This window comes from Equus asinus, chromosome 20 (assembly GCF_041296235.1).
Source record: "Equus asinus isolate D_3611 breed Donkey chromosome 20, EquAss-T2T_v2, whole genome shotgun sequence".
NCBI classification, from domain to species: domain Eukaryota; kingdom Metazoa; phylum Chordata; class Mammalia; order Perissodactyla; family Equidae; genus Equus; species Equus asinus.
Window position 1 is genome coordinate 75,991,905 of NC_091809.1, and position 27,660 is coordinate 76,019,564.

Sequence of the window (27,660 nt, forward strand, 5' to 3'; positions counted from 1 at the left end):
ATTAGACAGAAGATTTTGTAATTCATGGCCTAGTTTAGAGATAGTTGCGGAAGTCACTTTTATTAAGGAAATCCACATTAGATAGTAATAAAGTTGAGGAATAAGAGGAATCTCAATTCTTTTTCTAACACTAGGTTGGGTAATTTTGGAGAGCAAAAAAATCATATTGGAAGTTTCAACAGTGTAGAATTTTCTTCTGACTTTGGCTTTGTGTTATAGAAAGAAGAGCTTTAAATGAATGGGAACTTTGTTGGGCACAGAAGGGATTATGAAACCTTCTAAGATAAAATGGACTATGAGATGTTTTTGGGTGGCTCTATACATTCTAGAATAAAGGATGTTAAGAGACTTCCATTGATGGTCACAAAAAGGTCCTCTCCAAGAGAATAAAGGAGGAGACTAAATTGGTGAGGCAGGAGTGAGGTCACTACTTTAGAACTTTGTTGCCTTAAGCTTGGTGCTCAGTATAGCTTACCCTAATTCTGTTAGTGAATTCTTTCACTCATTTTAAGCTTTCCCAACAGTCTATGTACAGAATTTGTCTTGGAATAAGTTAATAAGAGTTCACGTAAATGTCCTTAATCTATGCTGCATGGACTACTCGCTGCCAAATGTTCATCTTCCACTCCACTTGCAGAAGTCCTTGCATGTCCCTCCTGACCAATAACTCAAAGGAACAGAGGTCACCTTTTTGGCACTCTGCTTTTGAAAGTCTACCAGCCCCTGGATTAGGGAGTCAAGTCCAGCTAACTGTACCTGGGTATTTTTGTTTTCTTTAAAAGCCTGGATACTGATCTCATCTTTTAGCACTGTGTTTAGAATAATAGTACTATTCTTCTGTTTAATAAAGTGTTATTATTTTAAAAGATATTAGACTGAAAATTGCAGCTAATCTCTTTAACTACTTTGATGAGAAGCCTTGCTGTTGAACCATGATTGTAATATTATCCTGCCATCTCAGTCCTTTGAGATGTGGATTTATAATCTTCACCATATGAAGTGATCAAAGTGTTATTATAGATTATTTTTAAATTCTTTATAAATAAGATACCCAAAGTTATCATGTTTTATTTCTGCAATATGTGCCTTTCCTCAGAGCTATGTAATTTATATAGTGATGAATGTGTACTAAAGGTATATTGCACTGTCACACCACTGGTGACTTGTAATTGGACAGAAAGTCACAAAAGCTAAAGCTTCTCACATACCAGACCACATCATATTTGGTGTATGAAAGCCTCTCACTGTCACCAAGTCATTGCCCTGTTACTGTCATCAGTCCCAAGATAGCTGCCAATTTTTTTCTTAATTTTACTTTGCATGGTCACGCATGTTTTTTTTTAAGTGAACACAGAACAAATTGCTAAAGTTTTATATCATAATTTCTTCCTCATAAGTGGCAGTATTAAACACTTAACGTGTATCATTGTGTATGTTTGTATGTTTGTTTGGTAGTGGTTTCAGACTTGGGAGGTGCATGCTAGTAATACACTATAAAAATATATTAGTAATACATCAAGTCCTCACTTCCTGCAGGCTCTTACTGGGCACTTGCATGCATGTATTATCCAACTTAATCATTACAAGACCCCTCTGAGATAGGTATTAGTTTTTTCATTTTTCCCATAAGAAAACAAGGCATAAAGTAACTAGCTCTAATAGATGGCAGAATTGGCACTCAAACTCAGATCTGTCGTCAAATTCCTTTCTCTTTCCACTATATTATAGAACATTTGTGGTTTTTAGGAGGAAAAAACCCAAAGTTTTTGATAGATGCCTTTGGTACTGGTTAGATTTTATTAGTGCAAAAGTGCATGTGTGGGTGTGTTTAAGCCTTGAGACACAATTGGCATTTTTAATAAGTTTTCCTCATGGTGTATGACTAGCATGTTTGGCCAGCATCACTGTGATTTAATAACCTAATTTAGACAAGGAACTATAACCCAAACAATGACTCTGATTCAACAGATAGGAAAGTGAGGAAGTAGTTGTTATCATTTGTCAGTGAATTTTTATTTTTATGCAGTTTGAACCACAGGTCACACTGCAGACACTATCCTTTAAAACTGTCGGAAACCTCTGTCGCTTCCTGAGCACTGATGGCTTCTTCCTTTGAAGGAGCAGCACACACAACAATTTTGGAAAGCAGCGGTGATGACTCCCTTCTCCTTGGCGTCCATGCTTCCTTTCTGTTGAACAAATGGCTTTAAATGACAATGACCAATGCAGCCAGTGCAGACCAAAACAAGCTTTTTGTCTGCCTTTTTGTGAAGCCTAATTTCTAGAAAATGATCACACTGTAAAAGTGAAGAGAGTTCATATTTGCTGAGTACGTCTCTGTGATCTCCTCAATGGCAGCAACCTTGGGTCTCACTCATCTGTGGATGTGGGAGGCCACAGCACTGTACTTCCCTCATCTTTGCTTACACATATCTAACAAGTGCAGGCACCTCTAGTTGATCTGCAGATTCCATATATTTCATTTTTAAATTCCAAATTGACTGACCCCATGCCTCCCAGGATATCTTGACTGACCTATCCTTTGCTCAGCTAGTGTAGGCTTAGACCAAGCAAATGAATTTTAGGATCAACCCTTAAAAACATAATCAGAGGAGTAAATCTGCTAGGAAGAACTCTCTAATATTTATTATGTATTGTTCTTTATTATTGACACTGTATGCGAGGCATTACACATTGACCAGCTCATTGTTTTGTACACACTATGCTGGGATGTGGCTCATACAGTGCTGGTATCTCTCTGCTTGGAATGGTTTTTCTTCCTCCTTTCTCTGCCTAGCAAACTCTTGTTCATCCTTCACTGCCCAGGTCTTGCATCAACTTCTCTATGAAATTTTATAGGACTGCTTTGCTTCTCTCCCACAGGCTGGGTAATTGACTCCTGTCCCCTTTGTGCCTCCTATTGTGCCCTATAGATACTTCTTCTGTGGTACTACCCTGGATTGCAATGATTTGTTGATATGTTGGTGTCCCCATTAGACTGGGCAGCCTGAGGATACAACCATCAGTGTATCCTAGTGTACACCCTCAGCAGGTCTTTGAATAACTGGCCCAGGTTGAAGTGATTACTCCCTCTTCTGAATGCTGTTAGCACTTGATTTTATTATATTTTGCCTAGTTACTGCCAATATGGCATAGACACTGCCCTATCAGAACAGAGCTGGTCACAGAGCTGAGGCCTCTTGCAGTGCCGTAGATTAATTCTTTAGATCTGGAGGTCTGGAGAAGGGACTGAGGCAGTGGGGCAGGTAGGCATAGAGAGGGGGTGGGCATCACTCAAGGTGCTAAGGTAATTATTTTCCAACTGGTATGGAAGTTTTTCAATATTTTAGGAACTGGCTGAGTATCAGCCTTGATTCTGCACGTAATGAGTGCCTTAAGAATAAGGTACTGCTTATACTACTTAGTATCCCTCATATGGATTCCTAAGTGCAACTCAGAGGTATAGGTGTTCAAAGCAAGTTAAACTTTTATAGCAAATATTGATGTTATTACATAACCCTCCCTTCTAAAACTTCTTTGATCTTGTTCACATTACTGTTAATGGCACTACTCTCCTCCTGGTCACCCAGGATAGAATACTTTGGAAACATCTGATTCTCTCACCTTCACCTCCACACCAAAATCCAATCGATCAACAAGACCTTTCCATGATTCCTCCCTAGTTTCTGCCCCTTCCTTTACACTCCCAGGGTTACCATCTATATATGGGTACAGGCCCATAAAATTCCAAGCTAGACTATTACAATAGCCTCTTCACTCCCTCTGTTCTTTCAGCCTCAGTCTAGGCCAGCTGGTACTATGGTTTTTCTTCCTCCTCTCCTCTTTTCCAATCCAGGCCTTACTGGGTCCTGCTTAAATCCCACATCCTTAGGGAAACCTTCCCCAACTGACCCAGCCTAGCATGAGTTATCCTTCCCTGGGCTCCCTAGTACTTACTGTCTATAGCATTCATTTGGCTGTTACCTGTGCTCTATTGGTGAAATGGCTCTTATTTTCTGAAGTAATTACATCTTGGAATGTGATTTAACAGGTAGTTATCCTTCAAGTAGAAAACACACATGCCCTAGAATTAATACACCCACAGGGGCATAATGATTCAGGGCATTTAGATTTTCAAATTTTCTGATAGACATAATTTTAAATTCTGTAGCTAGGTTGCTGAATAGTGTGCAATTTTGTTAAAGAGCAAAGCTGATTATCATGCACTAAATTGAGTTTATAACCCACTAATGAATCACAATCTTCATTTTATAAAACATCAATGTAGAGTACATGGCTTTACAAAGATGAGTGTTCCTTTGTAAAGGAGAGGTAAGACCTGGAAACAAAAATCTTTGCTATAGAGTGAGTGTGAAATATTGCAAAGAGGTATATAGCATGAGAGTTCAGAGGAAGGAGAATTGCACAATGAAAACTACTTCTATTATAGTAAGATGGTTCTGTTTGGGGAAGGGACTTAGGTATCTCTTAGTAGTCTGATAGATTTTCCCTTGATAGTTCAATCATTCCTTTTAGAGTTGTTCCCCCACCCACCAAGGGCAGGTGGAAATAAGATACATTCGTTTCCTCTTTATTTATTCACCATCTTATTTTCCTTCGCAGTGTTTATGTGCTTGTTTGATATCAGGGCTTTTACTTGAGGTTTCCTGACTTGGATTATATTTCTAAACACTAACGACAAAGGAGGATACCATAAGGGAGAAGATTTATTTGTTGTTTAATACTCATCCATTCTGGGGACAAACAAAAAAAGACTATTTTTAAAGTGGGGAGGTCTAAGAGGTACTAGCTGTGGGATGGAAACATCACTTGCGATTAGTTGTAATTATCTTCTCATTGTAGGCTGCTTGAATTATAGTTTTAAAGGGAGGCAGTGTCCTATAGTAAGTAATGTTGGCAGACTAAATTATTACTCCTGAGGAATTCCCCTCAGAACATGCCGTTTGTTTTCCATAGATTTTTTTTTTAAATGTAATGAGCCTTTGAGGCACACTTTTTCTTGGTTATATTCTTTGTGGCAACTCTTTTCCCTTATAGAAGATTCTTTATGTAAAGGTTACCTTACATTATTTTTACTGCCTTAATGAGGACTGACTTGTCCCTGGGGAAAATATCATCAAACTGCTTTTCAGGTTGCCCGGGGTCAAATGCCAAATGTTGTGAAAACATCCATATGGTTGTAATGTACTTTTATGGTTTTTTTTTAATACCACAAGGTAAAATTATTGATGGCTATCAATCATCAAGGAGTGTTTGCTATAATTCAGTAAATTTTGAGCCTTTACTATGGTAAAGGATTTATATACACATTGCCTTGAATCCTTGCGACCTTGTAGGGAAGATATTAGTAGCCCCTTTTACAGATGAGGCAACTGAGGTTCAGAGATCTGAAAAAATTTGCTGGAATTCACCTAGCTGGAAAGTGGCACAATCAGCATTTCAGTTCAAGACTGTCCGGCTGCAAAGCTGGACTCTTTCCACTGGAGAAGGAGTACTCTCTCCTGGGCCTGGGGTTGTCTTGGAAAGCTTGATGCAGGGGACAACGCTTGGATGGATGCAGGATGAGGTAGGAGTTTTCTGTAATGACATGAGGGAGGAGGGTATTCCAGATGGGGAAATTCATATGCAGCAACCTGGAGACTTGAGAAAGTATTCTATGTCTACAGTATTTCTGAATTATGAAGTATGAGAGGGGAAAGTGGTAGATGATGATGTTGGAAAAGAGGTGGGCAGGGTCTTGGTACAGGCATTATCAGCTTCTCCGAGTTTGCTTCACTGCAGCCACCTGTCCCACCAGTTAGTTGGGTTGCATCTCCTCTTTGCTTCCATAACAAACATCTGTGCTTACCCGCATTCATAGTGTGCATCCCTTGTGTAGAAATAGTTTCTGTGCTTGCTAATCTCCACTAGACTGTGGCCTCTTTGAGAGCAAAGTCTATGCCTTTTAGCCTTGTATCTAGTGTAGCCAAGCACATGCAGTAGGCACTCAGGAAGTGGTGGGAGGATGAAAGGGCCTTGTTCTTGCTAGGGAGAATCAATATTAATCATAGTCACCTCTGTGTTTACCACTCTTCTACCCTTTCAAAGTTGAGTTGGATTTTAACTTGATAATTTTAGGATCTGTTCACATTTCCTGAGGCTAACAGAGTCTCACTGGTGGCCCCAAGGGCCCAGAGCAGAGTTAACCAGTGTGGTCCAAGTGCAGCCTAGGTCACTAGGTCTTCTGTTGTCACATTACACTTCTCACTTTTTCTACTCAGTTCAACTCAGTAATCATTGATGAACAAGTCACGTGCCTGTTGTGCTTTGTGCTGTTGGGGTTCAGATATGAGCAAGAAAGGGGAGGCAGTATGGCGTGGTGGGAAAAATTCAGCCTCTCCGCTTCACGTGTTCTGTGAAGAACAAATGAGAGAATGTACATTTAGCTGTTAGTGCAGCCCTTACATGATTCATGTAAGGCAGATGGGAATAATACACCTGATTTGATCAGTAGTTTCTTATATCTATACCTCTTATCTAGAGTCACTTTAGTCTTGGGGTTAATAATAGTATAACAGGTATTCGACATGTATACGTAAATAACTACAGGGCAGGACTACATTTGAAAAGCTCTATAATAGAATTAAAATTATCATGGAAGCACAAAGAGGACAGGAGGACCAAGGAATGGTACGTGTAGGAAGTGGTGTTGAGTAGAATCCCCATAGCCTTTTCACATACTTGACATACCTAACTAGAAGGCTGTGGAGATTAAAGGCTTATTTATTGCCTGTTCTGACACCCTTCTCTGACCTCCCTATTAAAATTAGGTCTACCTGTGTTATTCTCTCTCAGAATCATACCTGCACTGTTACAGTTTCTGAGTGTTTATTTGTGTATTTGCTCTTTTGTCATCTGTTTCTTTCATTATACTGTAAGCACTATGAGGGCAGTGACCATATCTGGCTTGTCCACTGTTGTATCTCTAACACTTATCCCATGGTAAGCACTCAAAAAATACCTGTTATATGAATGAATGACTATAGCCACTGATTGTCATTTCTCTGCACATCCTATTAGGGCTGGGAAATTGCTATACAAGATGGTGACACAGTGGCAAAAGCACCTGAAAGTAATCAAAGAAGCAACTCGGTTGTGTTTGAACTTGCTGTCATTGTTCTGAGCTTTTTGGTTTCAGTTGAGGATATCCTTTTCCCTTCCTTTATCTTTTTACAGTGCTCTTATCATTCAGACCGGATGAATGCTGAGAACAATGAGTAGTCTATAGAGTGTATTTTTAAGTTGATGATAAAAAATCTCTGGAGGCCGTTTTATAGTGAAACCAGGACTGAAAATTTGATGTTGGAGTTCCCCAGGAGGAAGAAGCTCACGCAGCTTCTTTTTTAGTTGTTTCCTTTTGTGGATGCTCTTCATGTGAGGATTTTGTAAGTTTAATTTTTCAGAATGCTAAAAGCCTTTAAAATCGTATATTAGTCAATGTAATAAAAATAATTCATTTTAAAGCAATCTCTTAGAAGAGAATATTGTAGATTTTCTGTTTCAATGGTTTTCACAGTGTAATGGGCAGAAAATATTCTGTTGGGGAGGAGGAGATTCATTTTGGTATTATGTGATAGTATCTAGTTTTTATGTGCTACTTAAAAAAACCAGTTTATTAATTTAGCTGAGGTAACCAGGTCAGGGTCAGTGCTGAATGAGTTATTAAAGGGTGGTAGTGGTGGTTACAGCTGTTTGAAAGACTTCTTTTTGTTGATTGCTGCTATTCGAATACTGCTGATGACATACGCTGGGTCCTTCTTCATTGTGATCTTTCCTGGGTATATTACGATTTTGGAAAGTGAACGTTGTTATCTGTGTTATATATGTAGCAACTGAAGAGAGACTTGGGTTTGAAACCTAGCTTATTATGTTGCCATGATCTCTCACTGAACCCTTCAGTAGCCTTCTGTTTATTCTTTCTCTTTTTCTTTACCATCTCCTTCTCCAGGCCAGCCTCCACAGAACAGCCCAAATGATCTTTTTAAAACAGAGATCAGAACAAGTCCTAAACTCTTTTAAGGTTTCCCATTGCTCCTTTTTTGTGTGTGTGTGAGGAAGATTGGCCCTGAGCTAACATCTGTTGCCAATCTTCCTCTTTTGTTTTTTTCTTCTTCCCAAACTCTCAGCACATGGTTGTGTATCGTAGTTTTGAGTCAGTCTAGCTCTTCTGTATGGGATTCTGCCACAGCAAGGCTTAATGAGCGTTGTGTTAGTCCACGCCCAGGATCCGAACTGGTGAACCCTTGGGTTCTGAAGCGGAGCTTGTGAACTTAAGCACTTGGCCATGGAACTGGCCGCCCCATTGCTCTTTATGTTAAATTTAAACTCCCTACCATGGCCTATCCAGCCCTAAGCGTCATCTCATACCACTGCTTCCTGTTCACCATGGTCCAGAAATTCTGGTCTCCTTTCTGTTTGTACAACAAGCCAAGCCCTTTCTGGCCTGTGGCTTTTGTATTTTCTGTTCATTCTTTCTAGAGTTCTTCCCCTGGCTGCCTCCTTCAGACTTCACTTTCAATGCCTGCTCCATGGAGAGACTTTCTATGTTGGTTTCTTAGGGCTGTTGTGACAAAATACCATAAACTGGGAGCCTTAAAACAACAGAAATTTATTTTCTCATAGTTCTGGAGGCCAGAGTTCAAAATCAAGGTGTCGGCAAGATTGGTTCCTTCTTGGGGGGCTCCGAGGGGGAATCTGTTCCATGTCCAAGTCATAGCTTCTAGTGGTTGCTGGCGTTCCTTGGCTTGAAGCTGCAGAATTCCAGTGTCTCCTTCTGTCATCACATGGCCTTCTTTCTTTTGTACATCTGTATCTTCACATGACATTCCACTCTCTATCTGTGTCTTCTCTTATAAGGATACCAGTTATATTGGATTGAGGGCCTGCCCTACTCCACTATGACCTTATCTTAACTAATTACATCTGCAGTGAGCCTATTTCCAAATAAAGACACATTCTAAGGTTCCAGGAAGGATGTGAATTTTGGGGGGCACTATTTAACCTGGTAGACCTTCTCTGACTCTCAATTTAAAGTAGGCTGCACTAGTGGAACAGTATCTGTAAACATACTCACAAGCTATTTATTTCTGACCAGTGGTGAGCAAGGCACTTCATCAGGGCACATTTTATGCATCGTATTCAGTTCTGGGCACACCTCTGTGAGAGGGAGTGTAACTGGACTAGAATGAACTAGGTAAGAACTAGGGTTGCTCAATCAGAGAAGAAAAGATTTGGGAAGTCATCACAGCCCTCTGTAGGAGGACTGGCCCTTCAGAGAAGGGGTAGTGTGGAAGATCGGATTATAGGTTACATACATCACAGGTCTGTACTTCTGTATGTAAAGAAGCATGGTTTTGCCTTTTTGGGGGTTGGAGTGGTATCTTTATCTTTTTACATTATACCAGATACCAGCCCCAATCTCTCAGAAGATCTGGCATGGTATGTGATTATAATAGTGTTATAAGGAGAATATTTTGCATATTCAGAAGCATTCAGAACAGTAGAGTATAAAGGAAGAAAAACATTAGTGATACCTCATGTTATATTTAACAAAACAGGAGAATACAAATCTGTAAAGCTTTATTTGATAATACACAATATTATGTAATTTTTATAAGATTACCACTGAAATGCTTACATAATGTGTATATGAATATCTGGCAATATTTTTCACTCTTTAAAATAGAATAAATATAACTTAGTTCAGATTCTCTTGCAAGTCAGCCATCAGACTTTGGGAGCATTTGTCAGTGGTGGAGAGGACCTCATGGCTCTGGGAATTCATGTTTGCATGGAGATCAGGGATGACCTCAACTCTCTTGCCTCCTGTCCTGTCACAGCCTCTTTATGTAATTCCCATCCTAGTTTTATCCAGCCATCAAACTTCTCTACTCCTAACCCTGGGTTGTGGATTTCTGCTGAAGCAAACCTGCAACTAGGCAAGCTGTGCCTGCAAATTCAGCCTCCAACCTCAGGGACCCTCCAGAGGCTTAAGCATCTGTTCCTTCTTCCATGTCAGACTTTTACCTCTGTTTTCAAATCATTGCCACACTGTGTTCTTTTACTCTCTTTTGATAGATAGATAGCCTTGCCTCTTACTTCACTGATTAAAAAACTAAGGTATTATTTTTAACTAAAACCCCTTCAGTTTTCTCCCTTTCCACCTAGAAATGTAACTCTTTCTGCACCCATCTTTTTCTCAATGGAGGAAGGGTTCCTCCTCTTGTCCAAGTCAAATCCTCCATCTGTGCTCCATTCCCTCCTGCCTCTTCAGACTCTCCCTGCATCATGAAATCCCCCTCTCACCTGGAGTCTCAAGTATGCCCTCTAATCACTTTGTGCTCTTGGAGATTGTATCTCTGCCGTGTTTCTTCCTTCTTCATAAAACTCTGTTGTTCTAAAAATCTATTTTACATATTGATCAAATCGACATTTTGCAACACATTTGGGATTACTGAACACTAGTATGCTGTTGATTGAGCTGTTATGATGCACGTTTTACAGGAAGCTGTCATTCAGGTTAAATAACTGTGTACTGCCTGAGAGCCACAGCTTTAAGTCCTTTCCAGCCCTAAAAATTGTGACTATAACGTTGTCAAAAGGTCAGGTATGTTTTAGTTTATATACTTCAGTAAAATGCTGGTTAGTCCTTCCTATGCCCCTCCCCCGAGATGCTGGTCTTTTGTCTGTATTAATTGTTTTCTTTTTGAAGATTGGCACCTGAGCTGACATCTGTTGCCAATCTTTTTTCTCCTTCTTCTTCTTCTCAAAGCCCCCCAGTACATAGTGGTATCTTCTAGTTGTAGGTCCTTCTAGTTGTGGTATGTGGGATGCTGCCTCAGTATGGTCTGATGAGCGGTGCCATGTCCCTGCCCAGGATCCAAACTGGAGAAACCCCGGGCTGCTGAGGCAGAGTGCGTGAACTTAACCACTTGGCCACGGGGCCGGCCCCTGTCTGTATTAATTTGTAGTTAGTTATTTATCTTCCTATTTCTCCCCCAAGCAGAGAGCATGCAGTTCCTCTTTCCTCAGCAGCCTGGATAAAGTTAAACTGTTATGAGTTGGTTTTAGATTTTGTGCTTGTGTGTTCTTTCGTAGGCACGTGATTTGTCACTGGGCAAAAGGCACATCCAACTACAGCGTTTTGCAACTCTTCCAAAGCCAGTAACAGACCCGAGCAATGAATGAACTCCACAAACTTTGTCTTGGGAACTTTGATTTCCGTTCTCATTGCATTGAATTATGCTGTTCTCTGAAGCTGTGTTGGGTCTGTTTTTATACCAATTGCAGAGCTAGGATGTATACACGCGTTCATTCATTCTTTATATATTCATTGGTCGTCTCCTACGTGCCAGACTTTATTCTAGTCACTGGGGATTTAGCAGTGGACAAAATAACAGACGTCTCTGCATCATTAAGGCTCTATTTCTAGTGGACTGATTGCATTCACTGTTGGTTTAGAGAGGCAATCTCAGATTTCACTTAGGTTCCTGTTTTTAGAAAGATTTTGATGTCTACATCTGGTGGCAGCCTGATGAATCTAATCTCATCTCCTGTCTCTTACCTTCATAAACTGTATACTTCCTGCCATGAAAAACATGACAGTTTCTTAATATGTTTGTTCTGCACAGTTCATCATGCTCCATTTACTTGAAAAGGTCCTCTATCTCTTCTGTACCTGGAAAAATTCTTGCTACTCTTCAGGGTTCAGGTCAGATATCACCTCCTTGGCGCAGCCTTCCATCATTCCCTCAGGCGGGCTGGTAGCTTCCTCTTCTGAGCTCCCGTAGCACTTTGTCTATAGAACTTAACCACACCATCATGCGATTGTTTATTGGTGTGTGTTCATCACTTTTGTTAGATTCAAAACTGCAGAGATGGAATTGTTTCTTACTCAGTTCTTTTTCCTCAATGTCTAACATTTAATGAGTACTCCATATATATTTTTAAATGAAAGAAAAATTTAATATAGATTGATTTAGTGTCATATAATTTGCATATGACTATAGTGAAATAGAAATGGAAACATCACATGCACATTATAAAATTATACATACCTCTTAAAATCTTAAACGTTTACAAATCTATGTGTTAATTATCCTATTATACATATAGACAAATGCGCCATCCTAACTCCAGAATCCCTCATTCTCTTTTTGAGTCACTTTTCCCCTGAAAGAGTAAACACTATTCTGACTTCTAACATCAGGAATTTTGAACCCTGACTTTAAAAAGAAGAGTGATGAATGCTTAAATTATGTGAATATATCTTCATTTAAAAAAGAAAGATTTAAAATAATTGGCATCTCTATATCTATTTTTTTAATTAAGAATTTTAACTTAAGATCTAAGTCCCCTTCTTGTCCTAAAATTTTGTGAATCTAATATTTAAAATTTAACGCTCTTTCCCACTTTACTTCTTATACAACAGCGCCCTCTGATGGTGTAGTATTTCCTAAACTTTCTGTATTTCATAATCACAGTGGTACTTTATCTCTAATTTGAGAGCTTAAGCTGTGACCAGGTAATTCTAGTGGTACAAAGCTTCCTGAAGCCGTTGGAAGTTATTGATCATGTAGTGCTTTCACAGAGTTGTTTAGCTAACAGGTAGTGACAGAATCTTTATCTGATGAAACACTTAACTGTTGTTTGACAAAACGTGTTATTTCTTGATTTATTGAAACATTTTAGGTGTTTTCAAGGGCAGAATATCCACCTTTGTTTTAGCAGTAGAGCAAAGAGTATTTTGATTTCATCAAATTTTGATAACTTAGAATGTAATTCCTCCTCTGGGCCCCACAGTCCTTGGTCACAGAAAGTGGGGTTACTGAGCACTGCATGTAGTTCTTGGAGAAGGTATTTGAATCCATTTTCCTACCAAACATATAATATTTTTTCAAATGTATTTAGATGCTGTTGTGATATTAATTTATATCAGTATTGAATTTATAATAGCTTCTCTTGTATGTTTTCTCAAGCGCTGGCTACTAAAATAAAATATGTTTATGAAAATTTTAACATTAGCAAGGGGACCTCATACCTAGAAATGTGAGGAACCACTGATTTAGAAGATTTGAACTGCGTTCATTTAATAATTATTATAAAGTATCTGTCTTGTACAGGGCCACTGTGGTAGCTGTTGGGTTCTTACCTTTCTAATTATCCATTTATAAGCATAGGAGGCTCGATAGCCAAACTTTTTCCACGGTGGACTCTCCAATATCGCTCCTTTTTTTCCCTTTGCCCTTCATCATTTTCTCTCTAAATAAATAATTTATTTCTAAGAATCTCCTTTTTAACATTAGGGACAGGTTACCAGAAAAGTATAGGAGGGAATACAGTTCTCTCTCCTGGTTAATTTGGACAGAAGGGTGTGTGAAGAAGTGTCTTACTACATAACGATGATTTCATTTGAAGGCTATATCTGAAGAAACTTCCACCTTCCTTGTTAAAATGGAAACTAGAGCTGCTAAGGTTGGCAGTGAAGGGAGCACCCCTGTGGAAAGGGAAGGACAATTCTATTTCTTATATTCACCTTCCTCTTAGAGGGACTTGTGATCATTTCCCTTGTTACCACCACATTATCCTCAGGGATACTGTTTCCCTTTTAATTCTTTAATTCAAATTTAGTCTCCAGTCCTTCCTGGTATCTTCATAGTACAGATGAGCAAAGGTAGAACATTTAAGCGAGATTATTGAATCGTCCTGACATTATGCAGTGGAAATAAATGGGAGTCACCCATGATCTGACTCGTAAGATATGGCTTGCTCTCCCATCTTGTCCTAGCTCTGGGGCTACTTCTGTGTGAGGGACCACTTAACTTAGCAGGACTCCACTTGTAGACATCCACCTTTCTCCAACTATAGACCTAGGGCCTGCGTAAACCTCACCTTCCTTCCAGGTTTTGGTTCCTGCTTTGAGAACTCATGTCCTTCCAACATAAAGGTGTCTATCTCTCAGGGGAGATCAAGGTTACTCAGAAACAATGTCAGTCTCCATTTAGGAACTCTAACAATGTAATGCCACAATTCCAAAATTAATATAGAACACATATATCAAATGAAAGGAAGAGGGTCTTACTTCATTTTAGCATCTCTGGATTAGAATTGGAAACTAGAGCACCCTCTTTCTAGGTGCTTTGATTTATTGGAGGAGCGAGTCCTTTTTTTTTGTCCTATCTCTGAGTATCTTTAGTAAGATTTCAATTAGCTATTATCGTATATCTGGATGCATAAATAAAACCAGCTGTATACTCAGTTTTCTAAAACTAAAGGCTACTAAGTAAGAGCCATTGTGATTTTGTTTTTTATTAGTGGCCTAATTAAATGAGTTAAAAATAATAGTATATAACAATTATTGAGTCAGGTCAGTAAAAAGACTAATATCCCATGTATTCTTCAGTTAACTGTTAGTAAATGGCTGGAGGATATGTCCTTCGTTTTCCAGGAGAAATATACTGGAGTGTCCCCTGCCGAAGGTTGAATATTGTTGTCAGCCCTATCTGCAATAGCGTGTTATAGTGACAAAAGCGGACGGTTTTGTTGGAGGTAGGATTAGGTAGGGAGTAAAAGCACGTGAAAAAGAATTGTATTTGACTTTTATTTATTAGTTATGTTACCTTGGCAAGTTATCTGACCTCTTTGATTTTCAACAGCCTTATTGTAAGAGGGTGTAATGAAAAAGTGCCCCCTGAGGGTGATTGGGAGGATGATGAGGTGATCTGTGGAAAGTACCAGCAAGGTGCCAGGCACAGAGTAGGTACTCTGTGTTATCCATCTGTCCCCCCCGTCCACCCCACACTCTGCCCCCAAATTGCCACCAAAACTGTATCTAACAGATGTAATGTTCTTACAGGCTTTTCTGGATATAAACTTCATTTTTGAGCAGTTTTAAAGTCTAAATAGTTATTTTTGCCACAATAGACTTTATTTAAAGGATGTTCTTTTTGTTCCTTCTTGCCTACCCGTTCTCATGGATCTCTTTCTCCTCTACAAGGTGAAGGAGGGAAGCGTCTCTTGAGACTTCTTGGACCACATTCTAGAAAGAACTACTGTGTGTGACTAGAGGTGTGTTTCCTTTTTGAGGTCATGGAGGTGTTGCTTTTATAGAACTATTGTTATTGTTATTATTGTTATTGTCATTTTTTGCTGAGGAAGATTTGCCTGGAGCTAACATCTGTTGCCAATCTTCCTCTGTTCTATGTGGGATGCTGCCACAGCATAGCTGATGAATGGTGTAGATCTGTGCCCAGGACCCAAACCTGCGAACCCAGGCTGCCACTGAAGCACAGCATGCCAAACTTAACCACTATGCCATAGGGCTGGCTCCCAGAACTATTATTTATTGTAGTTATTTCAATAAACCAAATTGCAAATATAATTAAAAACTCCAGCTCTACCTCTGACTTTTGACCTTGGCCAAATATTTTGAGCTCTTTGAGCCCAGTTTTTTCAGTTGAACAACACAGATCAAATGGTTTCTAAGGCCGTTGTCCCTGTTTGTGTTGCTCATAAAAATCTCTTTATTCAGGTGTGCAGAGCTGGAATCAGTGTGCAGGTCTCAGTTCTCAACAGCAGAGGGCACAATCCTCCTAGTGTGCCAGGCCATTAGGTATTGGACACTGTCTACAGTTATGTAGCCGGAAGTTGATATCCTTGGTGATAGGAAGGGGCCAAGAAAATTCTGTAAATTAATATTTTGCAAAGGAGATTTCACTTCCTATTTCTAAGTGTTTAATATTTAGGTGAAACACTCAAAAAATAGGAGATTTTGACATTCTAAGGGTACTGTAATTCTGTGAAGCTCTTCATCATCTCTCCACCTCGTTTACCCCTTCTGAGTACTCCGTGATTAGCATTGGTGTGCAAATGAGTTGGAGAGAAGAACTAACATTTATCAAGCACTTATGATGTATCAGGCTCTATGCCTGGTACTTTAGGTACATTTTCTCTAATCCTCACAGCAATACTTTGAATTATATCTTTTCATCCTTATTTCATATAGGAAGACATCGAATCTCAGAGAGGTTAAGTGACTTGCCTCAGGCCAGTGACAGTAGAGATTCAAGTTCAGATCTGTTAACTCTCAAACCTGCTTTCTTTCTACCATACCGGGGTTCCTTCCTCTTTCCCCTAATCTAAACAATTAGAGATGATCACCAGGAGCAGGAGTGCCCTGAGAGTGGCCACACAAGGAAGTTTGGCTTTCTCCAGTTCTGAAGTTCTTGTGGCCCTTGTTGTTCTAGATGGAAGCTTTTCCTCTGGCAAGAATTTTTTACCATTTATGTTTAACATAATACATACAAACATATACTCATGTTTTCAAATTTGAAAGCTTTTGACTGGATTATTGGAATGTGTTTCTTTGTGAGCTGCTTTTAAACAGTACAGCAGTATCTCATTTTACAAGAAGGCTGGGTTCTGAAGTCAGTGGGCGGGGTAAAAATCACCTTTGCAGAATTCTCTTTGAGAATCCCATAGGAAGGCGTCTTGTTAGAGAGCCGTGTGCTTCCTTTTTTTAAGTCCAGCGCAGCCAGTCTTTCCTCCCTTGTTGCAACAAATCATAGTTTTTCCTGTTGAGCTTCAAATGATGCAGTTGGCTTGTATTTGGGGGCCACGTTGGTGGTAATTCACATCTTTTAACCCCAGAGTCTCACTCAGCATGGTGAGATGCTTCCAGTTATTAGAGGTATTCTGAAACCTAGATCAAGAGAAGGAATAGCAGATTCATGTCTTATTTTGGGGCTTATGCTAACTCATTGTTTCTCAAAACTTTAGAATCATCTGGAGGGCTTGTTAAAACACAAATTACTGAGTTCTTCCCCCACAGTTTCTGACTCAGTAATTTGGGATTCAGCCAGAGAGTTTACATTTCTAACAGGTCCCTTGGGGATGCCCTCTTCCAGGAACCTCACATGGAGAACCACCGTACTTATTGAATGGAAGCAGGCAGAATCACTTGCCTATCTTCTCTGTACTGTCCGTCTCTCCTGCTTTTATTTTTAGGCTGAGTGGGTATAGTTGAATTAGTTTAAGTTAAATGTAAAGGTTGTGGCTCAGCTAACTCTTTATCCTGTTGCTTAGCTTACTACTTGGCCCAGAAAAAGTAGTTGGCCTTTTAATAGACACTCGTTGAATGAGTGATTGAGTGAATTAATGTATATAATGGGGAAGACTTTTAGTACATGGACATTATTATTATATACCTGCTTCATACAAACTGCTTATTTTCCAGAAAGGTAGGCGGTATTTGGATTAGAGTAGCTTACATTTTAGGGCTATGTATGGTGGTGATCATAGACATCAGGAAGTATGCAGGTAGATGCAGTTTTGAGAAGCTTGCATTTTGGTATCTGTGGTATGAACGTGAAGTGTGTGTGTAGATGGAGCTGGGTATGGGAAGTCCCATCTGTTTTAGAATGACCTAGGGAACTCTTGCAGGGTCTGGTTTAGGTCAGAACCAACTCCTGCCCCAGGGAGGCTGGAGCAGCACTGGATCAACCTGTGTCTGCATTCTCACTCCTGTCCCTCCAAAGACTGGGGAATTCAGCCCCCAGGAACTCTATAACTCTGTAAATTCAGATAGTTGTACATGAATCTTACCATGTTATAGGATTTGATAATTATAGTTTAGATGATGAGTTTATTAAGTAAAGGGCAAAAACAATCTCAAAAAATATTTAAAGTTCAATTTAAGCTTAAAATTATTGTCATTTTAATCTTTTTTTAACATGTTTTATATAAGCTGCTTTGCAAAGTCTGGGTCCTGTGTGTTTTGTCTCTTTCAGGATAGATTAAATTTTCATCCTTTAAATTTGTTTTACTTTTTTATGCTGAAGAATTTTTTTTGAGGAAGGTTAGCCCTGAGCTAACATCTGCCGCCAATCCCGCTCTTTTTGCTGAGGAAGCCTGGCCCTGAGCTAACATCTGTGCCCATCTTCCTCTCCTTTATATGTAGGACGCTTGCCACAGCATGGCTTGCCAAGAAGTGTGTAGGCCCACACCTGGGATCCGAACTGACAAACCTGGGGCTGCCAAAGCGGAATGTGCGAATTTAACCGCTGCGCCACCGGGCTGGCCCCTATGCTGAAGCATTTTTGAGTAAACTACGGACAGCATGTTATGCTATCTCTAAATCCTTCATTGTACAGCTGTAATAAATAAAAGCATTTTCTTATCTAGCCAGAATAATATGATCATTCCTAACAAAATTAAGTCCTTAATATCATCTAATCCATATTCAAATTAGCCTAATTGTCCCTAAATTCTCATTTAGATATTGTTTGTTCAAGCCAGGATACAATGTGGAATCATGCATTACATCTGGTTATTATGTTCCTTAAAATTTATTTAATCTAAAACAGTCTTCTTTTCATGACATTGCCTTGCAATTACAAGTCATTGTCTTGTAAAATGTCCCACCTTTGGATTTGTCTGATTGCCTCTTCTGAGTGTCTTCAGCTTGTTCTTCTACCCTGTGTATTTACTGGAAACTGGAAATTAGATCTAAAGGATGGACTAAGATATAAGTTGAACATTTTTGGCAAGAAGATATCATAGGTGATATGTGCTTCATGTTGTACCACATGAGGAAATACATAATCCCTGCCTGCCCCACTGTTAGTGATGCTAACTTTGATCCTTAGACTAAGATGATGACAGCCTGATCCTTCCATTGTAAAGTTACATTTTCCGCTTGTGACGAAAGAGTATTCTCTGTGGTATTACTTTGGCACTAATATGAATGTTTATTTCTCTGTCATCCATTCGCCTACTTCTTTTAACACCATTTAGTAATTCTTGCCTGAATCAGTAACTTCTTTAGAGTTTGCAAAACTATCATTTTTTTAAGTCTGTCATTTCTTCTACATTAGCTAACATTTGATTAAATAGAGCTCTTTTTCATCAGCTGGGACTATTTGGTACCCTGAAATACACTTCTGGTGGAAAAGCAGGTTAAACGTTGAATTCTTTACTTTTTTATTCCCAGTTTCAAAGTAGGGAGTTGGTTTAATAGACAAGTTAAATGGTGGCAAATGAATAGTTTTCTTGCTTTCTCTTTTTTGATATCCTTATGGACTAATGGATTTTCATGAATTGAATGTTTCAGTCAACTACAGACATTATTCTTTTGTGTTCAGTTTGTTTTATGTTCAGTTTATCAACCCTTTAGCCAATGATAGTCCCTTGTAGTTGGCTTCTATGTCCATTAGATATAACTCCACTAATTTTTCAGAACTTCCTTGCTTTGTTGTATAGATGGATGCATAGGTTTATCTTGTAGATTCCTTGTCCCAACTGTCAGTCAGCCACTTCACTAACAAGCCCTAGTTCCTTTTAGTGGGGCATGGTATTAGACACCAAAATCCTGGCACTTGGAATGTCAATTGTTAGTGGGGTGACAGTGTTACTAGATCTTTTCAGTCGTCTGTTTAGTTCTTGAATTTTGATATTGAAGGTTTGGATAATGAAAATTCAGATAGGAAGGAATCTGTATTTTAAAAAATACTGAGTTTGTATCACTATTTCCAGTTGAGTTTTAACATTATTGTGTTTTTAAGTGGTTACTTGATTTTATAACTGTATCTTTGTTCTTACACTGAAAATCTTGACTGCCAGTAGCATTTCTTTATCTTACAATAAAGAAAATAATTTCAAAATAAGAGTATCAATATTACTACTGCTAATAAAACTAAATGAAGTTTAAAATTTTTATGATTATTTTTGTACCATAGGTTAATTTTAATGGAAGAATAAATTTAATTACTTTTATGTTGATCTCATTTAATTACTTTCCTTTGTAATATATCTTGTCTCTTTTGCTTTTATCGTAGGTTGATCATTTTGGATTTGATACTGATAAAACTTTTAAGCAGCGGTACCTAATAGCTGATAAACACTGGAAGAAAGATGGTGGGTCAATACTTTTCTACACTGGTAATGAAGGGGACATTACCTGGTTTTGCAATAATACGGTATGTACAGATTTGTGAAGTTCCTGTGCTCAATTTGACTTTTATTATGATAAACTGGGAAAAATGTTTTGCAGTGTACATGACCAGTATTACTGTACTTAATTGTGAGGTTCTTTAAAAAGTAACGAAAAGATAAACTCGCTAATAATGGAAAAACAGCAAAAGTACATGAATAGGCAATTCACAAAAGAATCAATATAGATGCCCAGTAAACCTGCCTGTTCAGGCTTAAAGACACATGAAAAGAGTGAAATACTGTTTTTGGACAATTGAATTTTAAAAGATTTTAAAATCCCAGCTTATTTCTAGAGTGAACAAGATATGAGGGAAATGGGCATAGGAATGTTATTGCCTATAATTTTTTTATTATTATTATTATGGCCTCTAGAATGGTCTCTAAACACAAGGGCGGGAATTTTTGTATGTTTGTTCAGTGTTGTATTCTCAGAGTACAGGACTGTGCTGGGCATATAGTAGGTGCTCAGTGAGTATTTGTTGATAAAACCTAAATGAAGGCAATGTAAATAAAAAAGCAAGACTGATTGTCAAATAGGAATGGACAAAGGTAAAGTTGTAGCTGTGTTTTAATTTAGCTTACCTGTTCTACCATTTTTCTTTTATTTGTGAAGGTAAAAAAATAGCATAGCTTTCAGCTTGCTTGCCTGCCTATATTTTCTATCATCTTTTGTAATAATACTTAAATCCATTAACAAAACTTAGTTTAGAAAGACACCTGAAAGGAAGAAGTTTTTCCATTTTAATATGTCAGAGCTATGGCTGGAAAATGTCAACCAAAAAGCTAGTCTGTGAATGACCCTAAAGTGGAGACTGAATCATATTTTCTCTACTGCCAATGTCTGGCGTGGTGCCTGGGATTCAGGAGGTCTCAGCAAAGGTTTGTTAAACTGAACTGAATTGAAAGCAAAAATATGAACCCAATTATAGTGTGTTATTGACTTCCACATTTCTGATTATTTCCTTAGGAATGTTAAGAGTCTAAATATATTAGTTGAAAATAATTCCCTGAGAAATGATATCCCAAGATCTCTGTTTCTCTTAGATCAATGACAAATGAAACCAGGACTTATTTTCCATCAGATTCTTGCTCTGTTATTCTGGGAAAGAACTGAGGCTGCCTTGTCTCCCTTTTCCTTTCTTGTGTGACTTTTCTTTTATGCCAAGGGCATAGGGCAGCTTCTGTCCAGTTATTTTCTCAGCTCCTGTTCTTTATTATAGGCAGGCAGCTTCCTCCACCAGACCCTGCTGCTTTGACAGGCACTGCAGCATACTGAAGACTTGTGGGGGAATCTCTGACCTCAGGAGTGGTAGGAAGGAAGAGCTACTCAGTGTAGGAAAGGTCCAGAGAACTTGCTAGAGGCAGATCCTACAAGGACAGGTCTTGACATTTTCCCAACCCTAGACACCTTCCTTTACATACTAAAATGTTCCGGTTGTATATTCACATGTTCTGGATGTTCATTCATTAAGAGGCAGTATAGCATAGTAGTCAAGAGTGAAGACTTCAGACAGGCTGATAAGGTTTGAATTCTGGTTTTTGCCACTATGCTGTGTTACTTTGGGCAAGTTTCTTATTCTGTGCCTTAGTTTTCTCATCTGTTAAATGAGTATAGTAATAATATCTAGTACATAGAGTTGTTGTGAGGACTAAATAAGAATGAGGAACTTAGAACAATGCTGGTACAATAATGTTATTAAATGTTATTATATTCTATGGACCCTTTTGAAAAATAACCCTGAAATAGATGCAGGCAAATAATTATTTATTACAATGTGAATCAGTTTAATTAAATTGGTACATCTCAAACCCTGAGGTAAACCACAGAAGTCTGGCTATTTTGATGGATGGTCCTTACCTTTAAAAATTAAGCTCATATTCTGGTAGGCTAAGACACATGTGTAAACAAATATTGCAGAACAGTAATAGAGATCTATATCTAGCACAGTGGTGTTGAAAGGTAGGAGTGATTGGCACTGCCGGGGTGGGACAGGTAGAGGGCTTGCTTGAGCTGCATGTTACAGGATCTGTAGATAAATGGCAGGGAATGAGCAAGGTGTTAAGAGAGAAAGTGGGGTTTATTGAAACCATCACAGATATCAGGTTAAAGTCTCCATCCTCACATGCATACAGCTCTTAATTGTTCGTTTATTTAATCAAAACAAACAAAAATTTTCAGATGTTCGTTGTCCTTGTTAGGGAGGAGCAGCTCATTAAAAAGCAACAGTACATGGGGCTGGCCCGGTGGCGCAGCGGTTAAGTTCACACATTCCGCTTCTTGGTGGCCCAGGGTTCGCCGGTTCAGATCTTGGGTGTGGACATGGCACCACTAGGCAAAAGCCATGCTGTGGTAGGCGTCCCACATATAAAGTAGAGGAAGATGGGCCTGGATGTTAGCTCAGGGCCAGTCTTCTTCAGCAAAAAGAGGATTGGCAGTAGTTAGCTCAGGGCTAATCTTCCTCAAAAAAAAAAAGCAACAGTACACTAGAAACGTCAGTTTTAATCTGTGCTAAATCTAAATCTGATTGATGTTGGCTACGTGGAATACTTTGTTGAGAAGCATTCTGAGGGCACAACTGAGGTGAGTGAAAAAATGAGGCGATTGATGGCCTTAGGTGTGGGAGTAAGGGGATCTAACAGCACCTGAAGATTGTGCTCTGGAGCCAGAGAGCCTGTGTTTGAATCTTGGTGCTACCACTTTCTAACTGTGTGACTGTCACGGGTTATTTATACTCTTGTGCTTCAGTGTCCTTGCCTGTAAAATGGGGATAATCAAAGTGCCTATCTCTTAGATTGTCATGATAATTAAGTGAATTAATCCATGTAAAGTGTTTAGAACAATGCCTGACATTGTAAATACTCAATTAATATTAGCTGTTGTTAGCTACTATTTATTTTCAAGTAAATAAGATTAATATAAAACCCAAGGGAGAGTCCGGTATGCTTATTTGTACTATTTTCTCTTTTATGTTGTAAATACCTATGAGTAGGTGTCCAACTTAGATATCGTTGGCTCTTTCCTAGAATATTTGGTACATAGTACAATTTGAAGACTATTTAGACATAATGTTGATTCTAGGACTAGAGTGTCAATACAAAGAGTTGGAATGACTAGAGGATGGGCAACTTGAGCTTATTTTTAGCTGTTTCACTGTAATACAGTGTGAGATTGATGTATAACAATGAAACAGCCATTATATCGTTTATCTGTAGAACAAATATAAATTGTGCAGCTCCTCAGAGAGCTCTTTGGTCTGTTTTAACATCCATTTCATATGAATTGTAAAAAGGTTTGATGACTTTTTTCACATCCTAATTTTATCCTGTGAATGAATCCTTTTCTTCCAAGGGGTTCATGTGGGATATGGCTGAGGAACTGAAAGCTATGTTGGTGTTTGCTGAACATCGATACTATGGAGAGTCCCTACCCTTTGGTGCCAACTCATTCAAGGTAAATATACTTTTTACTTTTAAGTTTAAAAGTTTTTTTTTTTTTAAGTTTAGAGCATTTTCTAATTACGTATCCCACTGTGAGAAAGGAATGATAGCTTTAACTTGAACTGCCTGAAATTTCAATAATTTGTATTTAATCTTTCCTTTTATATACAATTTGAACAGACTGAAGCTTTTAAAAACCATATTATTATAATTTCTAATGTTAATCCATTTTTAATTCAGTGTGATAAGGCTGGAGAAGGTGGAGGGGACTTTTCATTGTTTCAGAAATGTCAGTAAACAATTCTGTTTTATAAATTATACACTTAAATTATTGGGTCTAACACTGGAAAAAATATAATGAACACACAAATGTTTGTTTAATACGGTGTTTTTCAATAAAATATGATGATTAAAATGAGGACGCATAATCTCTATGATTCAGTGAGGCCAGCTGGCCACTTGGATTTCCCTCTGGCCTTTCCTGTTCTCACAAGGAGCTTTGGCCTTGACCACAGACTCTACGTTGATAAACCAGGACACTTTTTCCTAAACTGACTCACTCATGTGCTTCCCTTGTGATTCTGGCTGCATGGATTTGCTATCTGTACTATTATTTACTTAATATTTTTCTCTAAACAGCTCACTTTTCAAACAGCATCATCTTAACAAGGGCTTTATGTACTAGTTAATTTTTCTAAATTACATTAAAATAAAACAATAAGTATTAAATTCAAAAATGTTTGTGCACTACCTAAGATCATCATACGCATCACCATCACACACACCATGCTTTTGGGTAACTTTAAGTTAGAAGAACTTGGGATCAGTCATTTTCTAGGCTGCCTGTTTAGGAAGGAGTTTTTACTTTTGTTCTCAGAGGTTTTATTATCTCATCTTATAAATAAATAAAATAAATTTAAAAGTCCTTGTGTTCTAAATGAAAAGCAACACAATTTGCGGATATTTATTGGGCTGCATGGGAAACTATTCTTTAGCTTTTTCTTTTTCATAATTTTCTGATTAGAGGAGTTGACAGGTCCTAAAACCACTGGGAAGCAGTCAGCTTGTTGCAGATAGAAACCTAATCTCTTCTAGGTCCCTGTGGTTCATACTTTGTTAGCAAAATAGAGCTAAGGGCTCTCTTTGATATGCTTTTTTTCTTTCATGTGCTCACAAAATTTGTCAGTAGTATAAGGGATATTACAAATATTATGTGAGGAATAGAAATAAACTTGCATTCAACTACACATAGTGCCATGAAAACTAGAAGTAAAGAGTAGTGACAGGAGCTAGGAAGTCAGAAAGCATACATCTTGGATAAAGGGAAGGCTAAAAGATTAGATGACATACATAGGAAAGGTGGGAACTATGTGATTCTGGAATGAGCCACATGATAGAAGGAGTGAGACCAAAGCGTGAGGATCAAACAGGATAGCCTAATATAGGTATGTGGCTATATTAGTTATCTGTTGCTTCGTCACAATTATACCTCAAACCTTGGTGGCTTAAAATAACAATAACATTATCCCACAATTCCTGTGGGTAAAGAATTAAGAGTGGCTCAGCTAGGTGGTTCTGTTTTAGGGGTCTCATGAGGTTAAGGTGTTAGCTGGTGCTGCAGTCATCTAAAGGCTTGACTGGGGCTGGAGGATCCACAAGAGTGACAAACTGGTGCTGGGTGTTGGCAAGAGGCTTAACTTTGTCTCCTCCTGGGCTTCTCCAAAAGCCTGCTTGTGTTGCCTCATGACATGGTGGCTGAATTCCCTCCAAGTTGGCAAGCCAAGAGAGCAAGGTGGAAACTGCAGTGTTTTTTATGACCTAACATTGAAAGTCACTATCATCACTTTTGCCACATTCTGTTCTTTAGAACCAAGTCACTAAGTCCAGTCCAAGTTCAAAGGGAGAGGAATTAGGCTTCACTTTTTAAAGGGAGACACTTCATTAGCCTCCTCAACTCAGCAGGACTCTGTTTGAGCTCCAGCTTCCTACATTGCAAGAAGGAAACTCTCCCTAGGCGGAGAGCTAAATGATCATGGAAGTTACTTCAGGGATCAATGTCTTGTGTTGCCTGTTTTCCAATCCCTGGAAATAGTAGTTGCATAGGTTTTTTTTTTTTTAAAATTCCAATTCTATAGTTATTTACAACAGGCATGCTAATTTGTTCCAGTTGTTGGTATATCAGGCATAATAATAATCTTTCTGATGAGGAAGGATGAATTTTATTTTTACTGAGGATTCTTACTTCAATTTTCCACAGGATTTAGTTTACCTTTGCCCATATGGTAGCCATTTTAAATGTGTCAAGATCTGAAATAAAAGTTCTAATATAGTAGTTGTCTCTTAAGCTTAGTATTGTATATCATCACATTTGCTGTTAAATATTGCTTACTTTGTTTCTGTTCTTTCTATAACCTCAACAAGGTCTTTGGTAAATAGCGTTTAATAGAAATTACATTTGAATGCAAAATACATTATGTTCTTCCCACAAACTTAAAATCGCTTTTTCTTGAGTGGTTTAAATCAGCATTGCTATTTCTCTGATCTGGCATTTTAACTCAATTGCCTAGAAATTCTATTTGGAGAAGAGCTTATCTGACTCTGGCTTTTTTCAGGATCTGTGCTATGCCTAAGCTGCTGTTATGTGCACATTTATATCCATGTTCTTTGTTATTTTTCTTTAGGATTCCACACACTTGAATTTTCTGACATCAGAACAAGCTCTGGCCGATTTTGCAAAGTTAATCAAACACTTGAAAAGAACAGTCCCAGGAGCTAAAAATCAACCTGTCATTGCCCTAGGGGGCTCTTACGGTGGCATGCTTGCAGCCTGGTTCAGGATGAAATATCCTCATATGGTGGTTGGGTAAATGCATTTATGTTTGACATGAACACTTCTTAATGATTGTCAAGGCAAATCTAGAGATTTGTTTTGGGTAAAATGTTCCATTCTATTGTACTGAGATTTCTAGTTTCTATCTCATTGAGTTCCATTATTTTTCTTACCATTTTTGTTCAGTATCAGTTTCAATTTTAGAACGTTAATTCACTGAGTTACATTTTTTTCTTTTTTTCCTTCTTTGTTTTTCTTACTGTTTAGAGCTCTTGCATCCTCTGCCCCCATCTGGCAGTTTGAGGATTTGGTACCTTGTGGTGTATTTATGGAGATTGTAACTGCAGATTTTAGGAAAAGTGGCCCAAATTGTTCAGAGAGCATCCGCAGGTCCTGGGATGCCATTAGACGACTCACAAGTACCGGTAAGCTTTAAATAAAACAATAGAATCATGGATTTTTTAATCTTTCACTTGTTAAATTCAACACTTCCCACTTCTTTAGTAAGCTTTTTATTTAAGTATAACATACAGAAAGGCACACAAATTAAAGTACATAGCTTGATGAACTTTCACAAAGGAAATACGTGGCGTAATCAGCATCCAGATCAAGAAATCCTCTCGTGCCCTTCCCAGTCACTACCTCTGCACCTCCCGGGCTAATCATTCTCCTAATTTCTAGAATCATAGATTAATTTTGCTCTTGAATTTTTTAGTAATTGGAATTGCATACTGTGTATTTTTTTGTCTACTGTCTTTTGCTCAATGCTGTGTTTGTTGGCTACATCCATTTGTTTTATTTAGCTGTAGTTTATGCATTCTCGTTGCTCTATAGTGTTCCATTTGTTTGTTTATTTATTCTAATGGTATCTTTAAAGGGGGAATAATTCTGGTAAGCTCCACGAGGATAGGCAACTTGTCTATTATGGGATTATCCAGTTGCTCTAAAAATATTTTGTTGAATGTTGAAAAAGTATTCTTGAAGATATGGTAGAAGGTTGAGTTTTCTAAAATACCAAGTGAAGAATAAATGATCTGCAAAGCCTTCTGTTGAGTAGTGCCTTTTATATTCTAACAATGTGATTCTTTTCTCAGGCCCTGGCTTGCATTGGCTTTCTGAAGCCCTTCACTTATGCAGCCCATTAACAAATTCTCAGGATGTCGAACACTTGAAAGACTGGATCACTGAAACCTGGGTAAATCTGGCAATGGTGGACTACCCTTACGAGTCTAACTTTTTACAGCCTTTGCCTGCTTGGCCAATCAAGGTAAGAGGAAAATGTCCTTTCATTACTTTTAATAACGTATTTCTCATTTTTGTGTGTGTATTCTCTGACTTTCAGC

The 27,660-nt window shown here is 38.4% G+C and overlaps 1 protein-coding gene across 4 annotated transcripts in view; it reads left to right on the top strand.

Moving 5' to 3' along the window:
• PRCP (prolylcarboxypeptidase) overlaps positions 1–27,660 on the top strand; it is a 63,557-nt gene that overhangs the window by 14,280 nt on the left and 21,617 nt on the right. For all 4 annotated transcript variants that reach the window (XM_014840211.3, XM_014840221.3, XM_070490566.1 and 1 more), the window contains 5 exons: positions 19,893–20,033; positions 23,399–23,500; positions 26,169–26,350; positions 26,585–26,742; positions 27,412–27,584. In XM_014840211.3, coding sequence (XP_014695697.1) covers positions 19,893–20,033; positions 23,399–23,500; positions 26,169–26,350; positions 26,585–26,742; positions 27,412–27,584 — 756 coding nt within the window. The remainder of the gene's footprint in view (positions 1–19,892; positions 20,034–23,398; positions 23,501–26,168; positions 26,351–26,584; positions 26,743–27,411; positions 27,585–27,660) is intronic.